Below are 12,922 nucleotides of genomic sequence, written 5' to 3' on the forward strand. Positions count from 1 at the left end.
ATTGTTACTGTTGGCTTGTACTTTATGTACACACTGATATTGTACACAGTCTTTCCTATTTCTATACAAGTATGTCTTTGTTGACTTCCATGTTGTAAAAGGATGTTTCTAATTTTGTTTGTTGCTACAGTAGTAGCGACAGACACACCTTCCCGATACAGTATTGTACACAGCCATTTCTGATCTGTTTACAGCAAGTAAATGTTGCTTTTGTGTTCTGTGTTCCCAAAAGATGTTTCTGTTTGTTTTCATGGCTACCAGTGATTGTTGCTGCTTTGAGCAGATACACATTCCAGATAGAGTATGTCATATCATATAATTTATTTCGTCTTCAGTTCAACACATGCAGTAACAACAAAAGGGAAGAAAAACAAGAGAAAAAACAATGCTAACCAACACCAGACGGGACTGCTCAAAAGTGGCGTTAAGCGTACTGTCTGGGAGCTCTCCAAAGTACAGTGCAGTATATTTATGTTTTCATCGTAAGTAAATGTTTCTTTTGTGTTCCTTGTTGTCAATAAGAATGTTTCTGATTTTAGTGAATGTTGCTGTTTTAAGCAGACACACACTTCTTAATATTTCCACAAGAACAAATAGTTTTTCTTTTCCGTGGTTTCGGTGGCTGTTTCTGATATTTGTTGTTAGTGACTGTTGCGCAATTTTAGTAGACTTGCGTTTGTAGAATATCATTTCTGGATTTTACTGCCCCAAAAGTGCAAATGGTTGTGAAATAGAATCAGAAAAGTGCATTGCAATTGATTGTAATTAACAGTGAAGAGTAGAAGTGGATCATAAGACATCAAGTGCTCAACAACACAATTTCACTGCATTCACAATATTCGGTTAATATACAAATTTAAGAGAGAAATTCAAAAAACGGAGAAACAAAATTACATAATTTTGTTAACTTTAATCAGTTTAACTTTCACAAAAATATAAAAGTGTGATGAACTTCACTCCACCAACCCCTCATATTTTCGTCATATAGATCATTCAATTCATTACAGTATTTTTTTTAATTAAATTATGATACTGATTTGTAGCTCAATACTTTTAATTATGATTTTAACAAGATTCTGAGACACTGTTTTGAATTTGAGTCCATGAGTCAAGGTTTTTTTTCTAGTTTTAATTTCTATATATTACTGATCTGACCTTCATAAACAATATATTTAATCAAATGTTTTCTTTCAAATTTGTAATTGTTTGTTACCATTATAATAATAAGTATTGTTGAAGGAATAAATTCAATTAGACCAAACTATCTCTCAGTGCATATTATGTTCCATCCTTTACTCAGAAAAATGCATAAAATAAAATTAAACTACCAACTACACCAAGTATAAAATAGCAACTCCACAGCATCCTGATATAGGTAGAATGATAAGATTGACAGTCTAATTACTATGAAATATTTTAAGTAAAGCAACAATCCTGGTACTTCATTGTTAGTAGTTTACCATCAATGATCCAATAAACTGCTCTCTCAAAAATAAGCTTTGCTCTTGAATTAAGTACCACACCAAACATGATTTCTTTCGCTAAGCACAGCATTTCTATAAGCGCAACAGTGTTTATGAGAGAATGTTCTAGTTTAAAATGAATGTTGTTGCACTTAATCAAGAGTCAGTGGAATAACAAAAAAGTGCAAGGCCCCTGGCTAAAAATTCTTCAGGCCCTAGTAAATTGGTAACTGGGTCCAGGTGGAGCCTTGGGATCCAAGTAGAGACTTTTGGTACGGGGCAAAGCCCACCACTTTCGGCATTTTAAGGTCTTGCTTTTCTTCTTTTTTTTCCTAAAACACATTTAGTTCCAGAAAAAGCCCTGCTCCGCTAAGCCGATATGCAGCAAAAAAAAAAATATTGATGAACTTCCCGGGGCCCTTTAAGTGGGCTCCTGGCTTTAGAAAGTGAGAGCTCATAGATTTTACGCCACTGTCAAAATGATTGATGTTTCTTATCATCGAGACACTATCAAACACATGTAAATCAAGTTTTATGGATTAAACAATACTAACGTTGCAACAAGTCAAATTAGCTGATGTACAATACATGGTACCGGCACAAAAATAATGTGTAATAAGCGCCACTTTCAAATGAGTATCACTCTCAAATAAGTGCCACACTAAAAGCTTTAAAAAAGTTTAAAAGCACCGCAGTACTTAATGGAACATTACGATAATGTACTAACACTCTCGATGCTTTCTTGTTAGTAAAGATTTCTAATGCTTTGCTGTCAGTAGGTAGGTTTACTATTCAATTCTTGGTGCTTGGTTTTTGCTAGGTGGGTGTGCTCTTTCATCAATGGTGCTTGGTTGTTGATAGCTGAATGTACGTTTAAGCACCTATTCTTATGAGTTTTCTCCAGTGGCGCCACCAGGATTTGCCCGATGAGGGGGATAATCTATCCGACAGGGGACCTGGTGGAGACCAGGGGCAAATATAAGTGTTAGCACATTATTCCCAAATTTCCCCCATTTTTGATCAAACAAATCAAGTCCAACAGCCTGCCAACAGGAGGAACGGGGCATAATCTCCCTGCCACCGCACTGGTGTAGCCACTGGTCTCTTATGATAATAATAATAATATTTATGGATTTATATAGCGCCTCACGTTGACACAACCTCGAGGCGCTTAACAACAACAGAGAAGAAAAAAAAACCAAAACAAATGCAAATGTACCAAAAAAATTACAATATTATCAAATATTTGGTTTTAGTTTAGTTGAATTAAGTTCAAATGATTGGTTAGATGATTATCAATAAATGTTATTATCACAATGCTTTGGTAATTGGAGTCGTTTCAAGGCCTGTTACATTCTATTCATCCCAAAGCCTCTTCAGGTATCTTGTGTCATTCAGCGGTTTTATCTTGTTTACCTTTCTTTGATTGCAAGTTTCCAATATCTTTTAAAGACATTTTTGCTGAGCCTCTGCTAGCTGGCTTAGCCTGCAAGAAAATGTATGAACATAATTTTATTATACTATACAGTTGTCTATTTCCATGTCAAATAGCATCTAATTTGATTCTTAATCTTGTTTATTTCTCAAACATGTTTAAGTACGTCCATCCAGGGTATCTGATAATGAATAGTAGGATCTGCTACACAATGCGCTTTCAAATACCTAAATATATTTCTGAACTAAAAGTGGCAGGAAATAAGATTTTATTAAAATTTGGTACTATTTTTACAAGGTTGCTTTCCCTCGTGGATAAAAATTTTCTTTCTGAAGCCCTAGGTGCTTGAACCGTGAGGAACTTATAATTTGTCTTGTAGTACATATTGATTCATTCTTATGCATTATGTACATTCAGTTGAAGGCTAAAACACAATAACGACCAAACAGGGACCCAAACAGCACATTCACATGCAAATCAGATACCTCCCTGTAATAAAATTAATTTGCAGTTACATTCCAGGCACATAAAAATGATTTATAATCTCATTGCATTTAATATTGATTCAAAATTTTTGAAATATGTTTGAAATTTGTGCATCATCTTAAACAATATGTACAGTTTCTACGATATCAAATCAAAATGTGGAAATGTATATTCCTGTCACCTGACAATTCCAACTCCAATACCTTAAAAGTCAAAAATGTGAAAATTATCAACTTTATTAAAGTTTAACAAGAACTGTACAGGTATGTGTTTTGATTGAGGTAATGTTTTGATTGGTTAAACACTTTTGGTACTAGTGCATATAAGCTTGCTAATATGGATAATTTTTTCATTCCTGATGATGACATAATTAATGTTGAAATATTGAATCCCAACACGATGGTGTGTATTTCAATACTTGGAGTATGTATTATACTTTCTTGTATGTGAATGTATTGTTCAATTTTGGAGTACAGTATTTATGGTCTAGTCATTAACAGATTGCAGAAAGAAAAATCCCATCGTGTCCATGTAAGCATGGGAAAATCGATTGTTGAACAAAAAAAAAAAAAACTGCCAACAAACACATTTTTCTTGAAAAAAAAAGATTTAATATTTTTAATATTAGAAATGAACAATAATATTTCATATTTTTATAAATTTTAATATATTATTTCTTATTTCAAAGTATTTTAATATTTAAAAATGATATCAAATTATATTTTGATTTTAGTCTGTGAATGATGAACAATAAAACTTAAAAATACACTTTATTGGGAAAAATAGATTTAATATTACAGAAATGAACAATAATAATTCATATTAACTGTTTGATTTTACTATATTTCATATTTCTGATTATTTTAGTATTCTCAAAAGTATTTTGAAATATATTTTGTTTTTAATCTGTGAATGAAAAAAAAAACTGAGAACAAACACATTTTTCGTGAAAAAAATAGATTTCATATGGCAACGTTCAGACTTGGAGATGAGCCCAGCTTACATTAAGCCAAGCCCAATTTTGCGGGGCGTTCAGACTAGCTCAATTAGGCAAGCGAGAAACGTAAGTTAAATTTGCATATTTATGAACTGGAACAAGAAAATGGTTTTCAAAACATTGCGCGCGAGACATACAATTTTCACAGCAAAACATAATTGAATGCTGATTGTTAAATTTTTTATCTGAGGATAGAATTTTAAAAAGGATTTCCAAGTATAGTTTATTTTATAGATTCAATACTTCTATTATAGAAATTAACAATAATAATTCATAATAACTTTTATTTTATTATATTTTTTTTTAATTTCAAAGTATTTTAATATTTTAAAAAGGATTTCAAATTATATTTTGCATTTAATCTTTGTAAATGAACAAAAAAAAAAAGCAAATAAACCCCTTTAAAAAAAAAAAAAAAAAAAAAGAATATTTCTATTATAAAAATGAGCAATAATATTTTATTACTGTTTTATTTTATTATATTATTTCTTATTTCAAAGTATTTTTGTCCTTTTTTAGATGTAGCTCTCTCTATACTAACTGTCTGTAATTTATTTTGCAACAACATATGGGATTGAGATAACATGCTCCTATGCATCATTGTCTACTATTTATAGTAAATCCTGATGATTTAAGTATCATTTAAAATGTTCTTAAAGATGCTACTTACAAATCGACTTAATTCTTGGCACATATTTTGACGTTAACAAACTAAATTCTGTGGTGTTCGTTTTCACATTATACAGATTTTAAGTCAAAGTCTTTTGATACAAAACACTTAGTATTTAGTTACTCAACCGCTGTTTCGTTCAGACAGAATTCTGTATGAAAATGGCTCGAATAAAATAAATGGTGCTTATAAACGAGAATTAATTTACAGAGCGTTAACGAGGCAACAATTTACAGATAATATGAGCTGACAATTGATTACCTACTCAAAGACATGAAATTGCTCAGAAACATTAAACAAAATGTAAAACATGGCGTGCATATTAATGAGACTGATTTGTAACTAGCCAACTTAGATGCAAATAAACAATAAATGACGAACAACAATGCTCTACAAAGCTATGGAGCTCCAAGATGCTTCATTTGTAAAGATCAAATTCAAAATCATAGGATTAAAAATTATCCTCTCCCCACCTTTGAAAATGAAATGCACCAGATTTAATTTGATCAGCAATGTAAACACCCACAAAATATGAAATATTATTCGATATCCAAAAATATTTACAAAAAAATTAATAAAATTAAATAAACAGAACAAAGAAAATAATTTGAATAAAATAAAGAAAAGAATGAATAAATAGGTTTTTAAATGAACGAATGAACAAACAAATGTAAAATTATAAAAATTATTAGCATTTTCAAAAAGTACTGTTATTTTTACAATAAACTTATAAATACCTTTATATCTGAAATATATACTATAAAATAAATAGCAATAATTATTACTATATATATATATACACACACACACAAATCCCCAAGTGATTCAGGTGATTTTCTTTCCAACAAATAGTTGGGAACGTACTGAGTCAGGTATGGCAAAAGATCACTCCTGTGATATTTCCTGATGCAAATTCACATCATAATACGATACATGTAAACATATAGTTGAACCTACTGTACACATTTTTTATATAAGTACACATTTTATAATGAGGCAGAGATGTCTAAAAAAAAATAAGAACAAATTGAGGCTGGAGTAAAATGACAAATTAGTTTTTATTTAAAAAGCTAGGAGTGACTATGTAATATCCTCTATAATACAGAGAAAGTAATAATTTTCTATCTTTGAAAGTGTGTAAAATAAGAACAAAATAAGAACATTTCAAGGCTGAAATTAGCCAAAATATAAGAACACTGAGGCTGCGCAAAAGTTTACTCCCGCTTATAAAATCACACTTTTCAAAGAAACTGAGAATGACATTATAATTCAGTAATATAATCCTTAATTTTCATACATTTCTTTCGGTAGGAAGGGTGATTTCCATCCCCCCCCCCCTCCTCCTCAAATGAACACCACCTTGAACACTATTAAAGTACATGGGCCTCCATACTTTATCACCCTCTGGGCCTCCATACTTTATCACCCTCTGGGCCTCATGGCTTGTTATTGTTATGGTTCTGGTTTAATGATGTATTGTGGAATAGAAGAAATTTGAATCAGCTAATTGAAAATTAATTGGGGTTCCACTTGCATTCATTACCATATCATAGTTTTGTAGTAAAGTGCTCTGGCATTTCCACGATTAAATGCACTCCCACATAGTTATGTTTCATTAACCTAATTAAGTATATTAATAACATAACTTCATTTCAGTTCCATTTGATCAATTGCAGACATTATAGTGCAAAGAGAAAGAAAAATTAAAATGATGAATGAGGTTGAGTTCAGTTGAAGGAATGAGCTAAGTTCAATGAGAAAAGAGTTTGAATTTTTTTAGTTTTGAGACAAAGAATGGGCTTGACAAGGAATGAGGTTAGAGTTCAATTATGAATTTAGTTAAAGTCCCCATTGCAGGGGACAATATTTCGATAAAACTAGCTGATACGCCGGTTACTTTACCCATAGGTCCGGTGCGAACAGCCCAGGAAGTTTTCCGGTCAGAAATGGGATTAACAATGATTATGTTGTAAATAACTCAGGAAGAATCTGTCCATTGAAATGCAAGACAACACGAAGCAGGAAATCTTTAGTTCAAACCTCAACTCATGTTTACAACTCACCTTTTCAGGGATATTGGTTTTATTGTACAGTATATCTTTCTTGTATACTGTATATTATTTTTAAATGCAACTTTTACGTTTTTTTATTTATTTCATACTGTATTTCTATGTGTATCTTGTTTTGTGGTCATGACAATAAAGCTTATCTTATCTTATCTTACCCAAGTCGATAGTTAGTTTAACCGATTCAAATGTGCCCAAGAAAACTACCGGAGTGAATTTGCCTGGGCTAAATATTTCGCACACTCTCTTTAAAACACAAAAGGAACGGACTTTGGCGAACGTGAACAACTTCCATGGCAACTACTAGGGCGTCCTCTCCAAAAATTGCGGAAAATGCTATCTTGTGTTTATAAGATCTTTTGTCTAATTAGGTTAAAGAATTAAAATAAAACATTAATGAATTGATGAAAAATACATTTGAACTGAGATTGATTAGGATTGAGGTTGAGCATATAAGGAATAATGTTTTGCTAAGTTTTAAATTTCGCTCCTACGAGTCATTAAACAAAATGTTACCATAGTGATACTGTAATTTGCTTGTAGAGTAAATGATTCACAAGCAAACAATTGACATATGGACTTGATCAATGCACTTTTGTTGTCAAAACAGTACAGAATTCAACAAAATAACATATTCACTGATGAAAAACATCCAATTTTGTGCTACATTTGCCTCAATTTTATTAATTTAATTTTAGTCCATATGCTTGAAACATATGATAAAAACATAAATTAATTGTTATGGCACAGATTAATTAAATTATACAGCTGATAAAAACTCAGTAAAAGCCTAAAATAAAACAAAACAGCTGTGTGTGCGTATAATAAAAATATTTCTATACGATTATTAGACGATTACAAAACGTAGCAAATAAATTATCAGCGTATAAAAAGTTGAAAATAGAATACTGTAATCTAAAACACAGGCCTCTGTAAATTTTATCAATTCTATTCTTAGTCCATGGTTGACGCATATGGTAACAACATACTTTAATTGTTTTGGCATAAATTAATTAAATTATACAGCTCAAAAAAACTGATAGCAATAATATATCATAGAAAAAAACACAAATATTAACACAAATTAAATGCTGTTGAAATGCAAGGATAATTATAATAATACTAAAAATCAATAGCATTATTGGAATATTTAATTAGTATATTTTGGGGTGTTGTTTTATGTTTTTCTACACAATTATTAGACAACTATAAAATGTGGCAAATAAATTATTTTCAGTGTATAAAAAATTGAAAATAAAGTAATATAAAATATAGGCCTACATAAATTTAATAAAATGCTTGGAGCATTGGTCTCTAGAAATATCCCCTCCAATAAATTTTATATTAGAAATACATTATTACGAGCTTAATTTGTACAAAAAGGAAATACTTTTAGCATACAAGATGTTTATTTACTTATTATGAAATTTATCTCTATATAGTGTAATAAAATAACTTATTAGTATATAAATAAGATAAAGTGAAGCAAATTAAAAATGTAACGATAACGATGTGATCAAAAATCAATATGCATAATTGTTTAAGTTTACTGTATTTTTTTTCATAGATTAACTGATAGTAGGTGCTTGCTTAAGATTGAATGGGGTTATATTCCATCAATATAGTTTTTACAGTTATAAAGATATATCCCAGAGTGGTATGCTTTCTATGGAATATTGTAACAGGATAAAAGGAATATTAAAGCCAGCTCCGGAGGAAAAAAATGCTTGATATGTTGTACAACTGATTTTTCCAAGACACAAAAAAGCATATTTGACAAAAAAACTTGAGAACAGTTTTAATAAGATACAGATTTTTGAATATTTAAAAATTACCGGGGAAAGGTTGAAAAGAGGGTGGTTACACCCCCTTTCCCCAGGATACAGATTTTTGAATATTTAAAAACTAGGGAAAAGTGTGGAATAAAGGGTGGTACATCCCCTTTCCTTTAGTTTTTAAATATTACCAAATCTGTATCTTATTAACCTTTGCCAATTTTTTCGTTAAATATGTTTTTTGTCCCAGAAAAATTAGTTGTGCAACATAGCAAAATATGTTTTTATTCTGGAACCTGGCTATAAAGAGATGTTAATTCTTTATCACATTATGTCACTGATGCATTATGTGGTTTGTACATAAAATATATATAATATATAAATATATGAAATAATATGAAGTCTTGGAATTAATAGTTTTTAAAAAATTATTAGCTCAATTGGACAATGTAATTAATTTTGATTTTTCTACTCTAATGGTATTTTGTAACTTCATACTTATAATACCGATGCTAAAATAATTTACAATTCTGATTTCAAAATTAGCAAGCAAATACTATAGGCACTGAAATACATATAATTAAAAAACTAATATCGTTTTTTTTAATGTTATGTATAATATAAAGATATTACTAGAGCAAAGACTTCAACCAATGACCTTGTATGTATCGAACTAATGCTTTGCCATCTGAGATAAACCCTAGACAGCAATAGCTGTTCTACAATACCTTCTTTGTTTCATGAGATGATAGAATCTTATATCATAAATACACATCAAAAAAATATAATTTTTTGCATGCAAATGCCTCATGGCAGGTTGGTTATTCATACTAAGAAACAAGTGAGACAATTTTGCAGCTAACAATCGTCTCATACAATAAAAATTAAATACACGTATAAAGCCCATCATATTCCCGATAATGTTGTGTTGTTAATAATGTTCTCTGTTGTTATTAAGATTTTTCAAATTGGTCTTAACCTACCTGTGATTGGTCTGGCTTCCAACCAATCATAAAATAGAGTTCAAAGGTAGCAGGTACTGTTCCATCATCGTTACCGTACATTTCTGCCAAAAAGTAAGAATTCATGGTTTAAAAAAAAACAGAAAGAGAGAGAAAAATATGGCATGAATTTAGCTGCTATGCTATATAGCTCATCGTCATGCAAGAAATAATGTTACTTTACCGGTTTTGTTAATAACAGAATGCAATTCTGAATACACACAATAGAACGTCTTATTACCACATGCAATGCATGTGCAGTTAGACTTGAATCACATGATTAATATTATAGTGTCCTTTTACCAAATCTTAATGAAAAACTGCTTCACAAATGATCAAGAAAAACACCGACTGTAAAAAATTTAAATAAAACTTCAGTTTCATTGAGCCACAGTTTTCAACAATTTACAAACGATTTATTACAAAATTTATTAAATTTTCTGCCAGAAATTTAAGGGTAAATACTAAAACCTGTAACCCTGTTAGACAGCGTACCCCATCCCCTGAGAATACATTCTCAGGGGATGGGGATTCTCATACATTACTACTGTAATCGGCAATGCACCATATTTGCAATTTAATTGCCTGTCATTTCTAATTGTGTGAGTTTTCACCATAAGTAAATTTACCTTTAGGCCATCTCCAGGCTTGTTTTGCTCTCATACCTGTATTTGTAATGTTTCTTGAAAATAATACCTATCTTCCATTTTACCCCAGAAGTTCTTATGTGGGAACGGTTTGGTTTCTCAACCATGAGGTCAGGCTTTCAATAGGTACCAGCAACTTCTTTTTACTCAACACCCTTACCACCCGAGGTGTATTAATAAGTACCTGGTTTGTTGTAAATAATGAATGTTGGATGTATGTAGTATAAGTTATTCAAGCATTTACTTTACTACAGCTCCCAAGGCTCCCAGATTGCCTGTAGTCTCCAGGAATTTTGGTTCATCTTCTGGTCTTCTTGAAATTCTATATTTTCTCCCAGAATTTTATTTCTCTTGGATTTCTCCAGGATTTTGAGAGATTTTCGCAATTAGGGATGATGCTACTTAGCTAAATTTTCCCATTCTTATGCATTAAATATGGCAGACATAAACAGTGACTTAAACCTGCCCAAGCCTCTTTGTTTCTATATTGAACATGACGAAAAATGTGTATACGCGTGTCCTTGTACATGCGTTTTAGCAAGTACACGCGTTGCAAACCTGCTGCCTGTCCTGCACGACAAATTCTCAAGGAATTTGACTTTCACAAATTGTGACCCCTGGTATTACTAGAAATATTCCCAGGAAGCGGAAGTGACACGATGTGTATGATTGTTACTTTTTCCAATGACCAGGGTAAATCAATCACGCGAAGAACTTTAAGGGGTTCAGTGGAAAGCAGGATTTAAATGCCAAATAAAGAGTAAGCTGACTAACGGCTAATGGCCCGTAAGTTACACAACAGAAGTGATTTCATCAATTAATCATTAATGGAAATCAATATTCAATAATTTACAACAATGATTAATTAACCGACTTAATTCAAACACATCTAAAATTAATTACACTGATACAAATTGAAGTAGTATATTGCACAAGCAGAGTTGAGGAGGGGAGCAGTGTTGAGGAGGGGGAATTATTCATATCATGACCTTTAATATGGTCCTATAACACTGTTTTTCTTTTTTAATACTATGCAAAATCTTTTAAATAGTTTTTTTTTGTTTATGCTTTTATTGTTTTTCTTTTAATCATTTAAATTTCATTACTGTAAAAGTGGTGATTTTCACATGTAAATTTTCGTGGTTTGCAACCCTATTCGCGCGTTAATATTTTCGAGAATTTCAAATTTTTATCTACATAAAAAATGTGCTTACAGTTGGTGTGGCCAGTGTGCTTTCCTAGCCTAATTAAGGTTGACAATGTGATATTTACAAGACAAAATGTCCCTTCGGCCTAGCCAGCCCTACCTACGACCTAGGATTCCTATGAAGGCTTAGGCTGGTTATCATCAATTGGCGATAACTTTGATACTTGGTCCAAAATCAGTGTTTATACTTACATTGCAGTAGTATTACAAAACTTTAGCAAGTATTAGAGTAATAGGCATATTATTACAGTACAGTAATTATTATTATTTACTTTTTTATTTCTATCTGTAACCAACTCCTAAATTACTTGGCCTTATATTGGGTCATTCACATACACAAAAAGCATTTTTTCTAATAGCAGTGAAGGAACTATTATGAAAATTGGAATTATATTTTCAAGACAACAAATACCTATATAGGCATATCACTTCAATTATATTTAGAATCTGATAATTTTTAAATGGATACTGAAGTATTTTTACATAGTATGCATAAAAGGTAACTTGCATAAAATATTTCAAATTATTAAATAAATTGAATTTGAATTTACTGTATACATTTTTTTTTTCCCCTAATTAAGGATCCTCCACATTTTTTGTGAATAAATGTTCTGTAGTCACTTAATTTTTACCTACCCTGGGTACTCACCATATTCGGATGGTTGCCCATTGGCTAATAAACGTAGTAATACGATACGTCATTCATTAGCATGAGCCAGGTATAGCATGTCCTCCAATGTCAACTTAACATCAAGCTCAATACTATCGCGTGAATTAATCGATGCGAATATACCCACATCAACTTGATGTAGCGGATAAACTGATACCTTGGGACTAGTACAGACCCATTAGGTATGTGACTATATGGGTCTCTCTAAAGGGTTCGACCGAATCATTATAGATATATAGAATTCATCTCTCCCCGGATTCAACTATTAATCACAACCGTACATAATATACATTTCCTGTTACCATATTAAGGCTTGTGCTAAGTTGTGTTCATAGAAAACATTCATAGAAAACTTATCTCTCTGGGAGTTCAAGGGCTTTCACAATGGGTTTGTATAAAAGAGTTTGTACGTACAATGCTTGCATGTTTCATTAATTACACAAAGATTTTTTTTTCCCAGATTGTCATCACCCAGAACCAGAAAATGCATCTTCAGAACTGACAA

General features: G+C 31.3%; 1 protein-coding gene across 2 annotated transcripts in view; it reads right to left on the reverse strand.

The window, feature by feature from the left end:
• Positions 1 to 890: 890 nt before the first annotated feature.
• LOC117111944 (arginine-hydroxylase NDUFAF5, mitochondrial-like) overlaps positions 891 to 12,922 on the reverse strand; it is a 112,494-nt gene continuing 100,462 nt past the window's right edge. For both annotated transcript variants that reach the window (XM_033254994.1, XM_033254995.1), the window contains 2 exons: positions 9,876 to 9,958; positions 891 to 2,949 (listed from right to left, as the gene is read on the reverse strand). In XM_033254994.1, the coding sequence (XP_033110885.1) occupies positions 2,854 to 2,949; positions 9,876 to 9,958 (179 nt within the window). In that variant the 3' untranslated portion in view covers positions 891 to 2,853. The remainder of the gene's footprint in view (positions 2,950 to 9,875; positions 9,959 to 12,922) is intronic.

The sequence above is a fragment of the Anneissia japonica genome, unplaced genomic scaffold (assembly GCF_011630105.1).
Source record: "Anneissia japonica isolate Jap-2015-1 unplaced genomic scaffold, ASM1163010v1 scaffold1594_len1068242_cov183, whole genome shotgun sequence".
Taxonomy (NCBI): Eukaryota; Metazoa; Echinodermata; class Crinoidea; order Comatulida; family Comatulidae; genus Anneissia; species Anneissia japonica.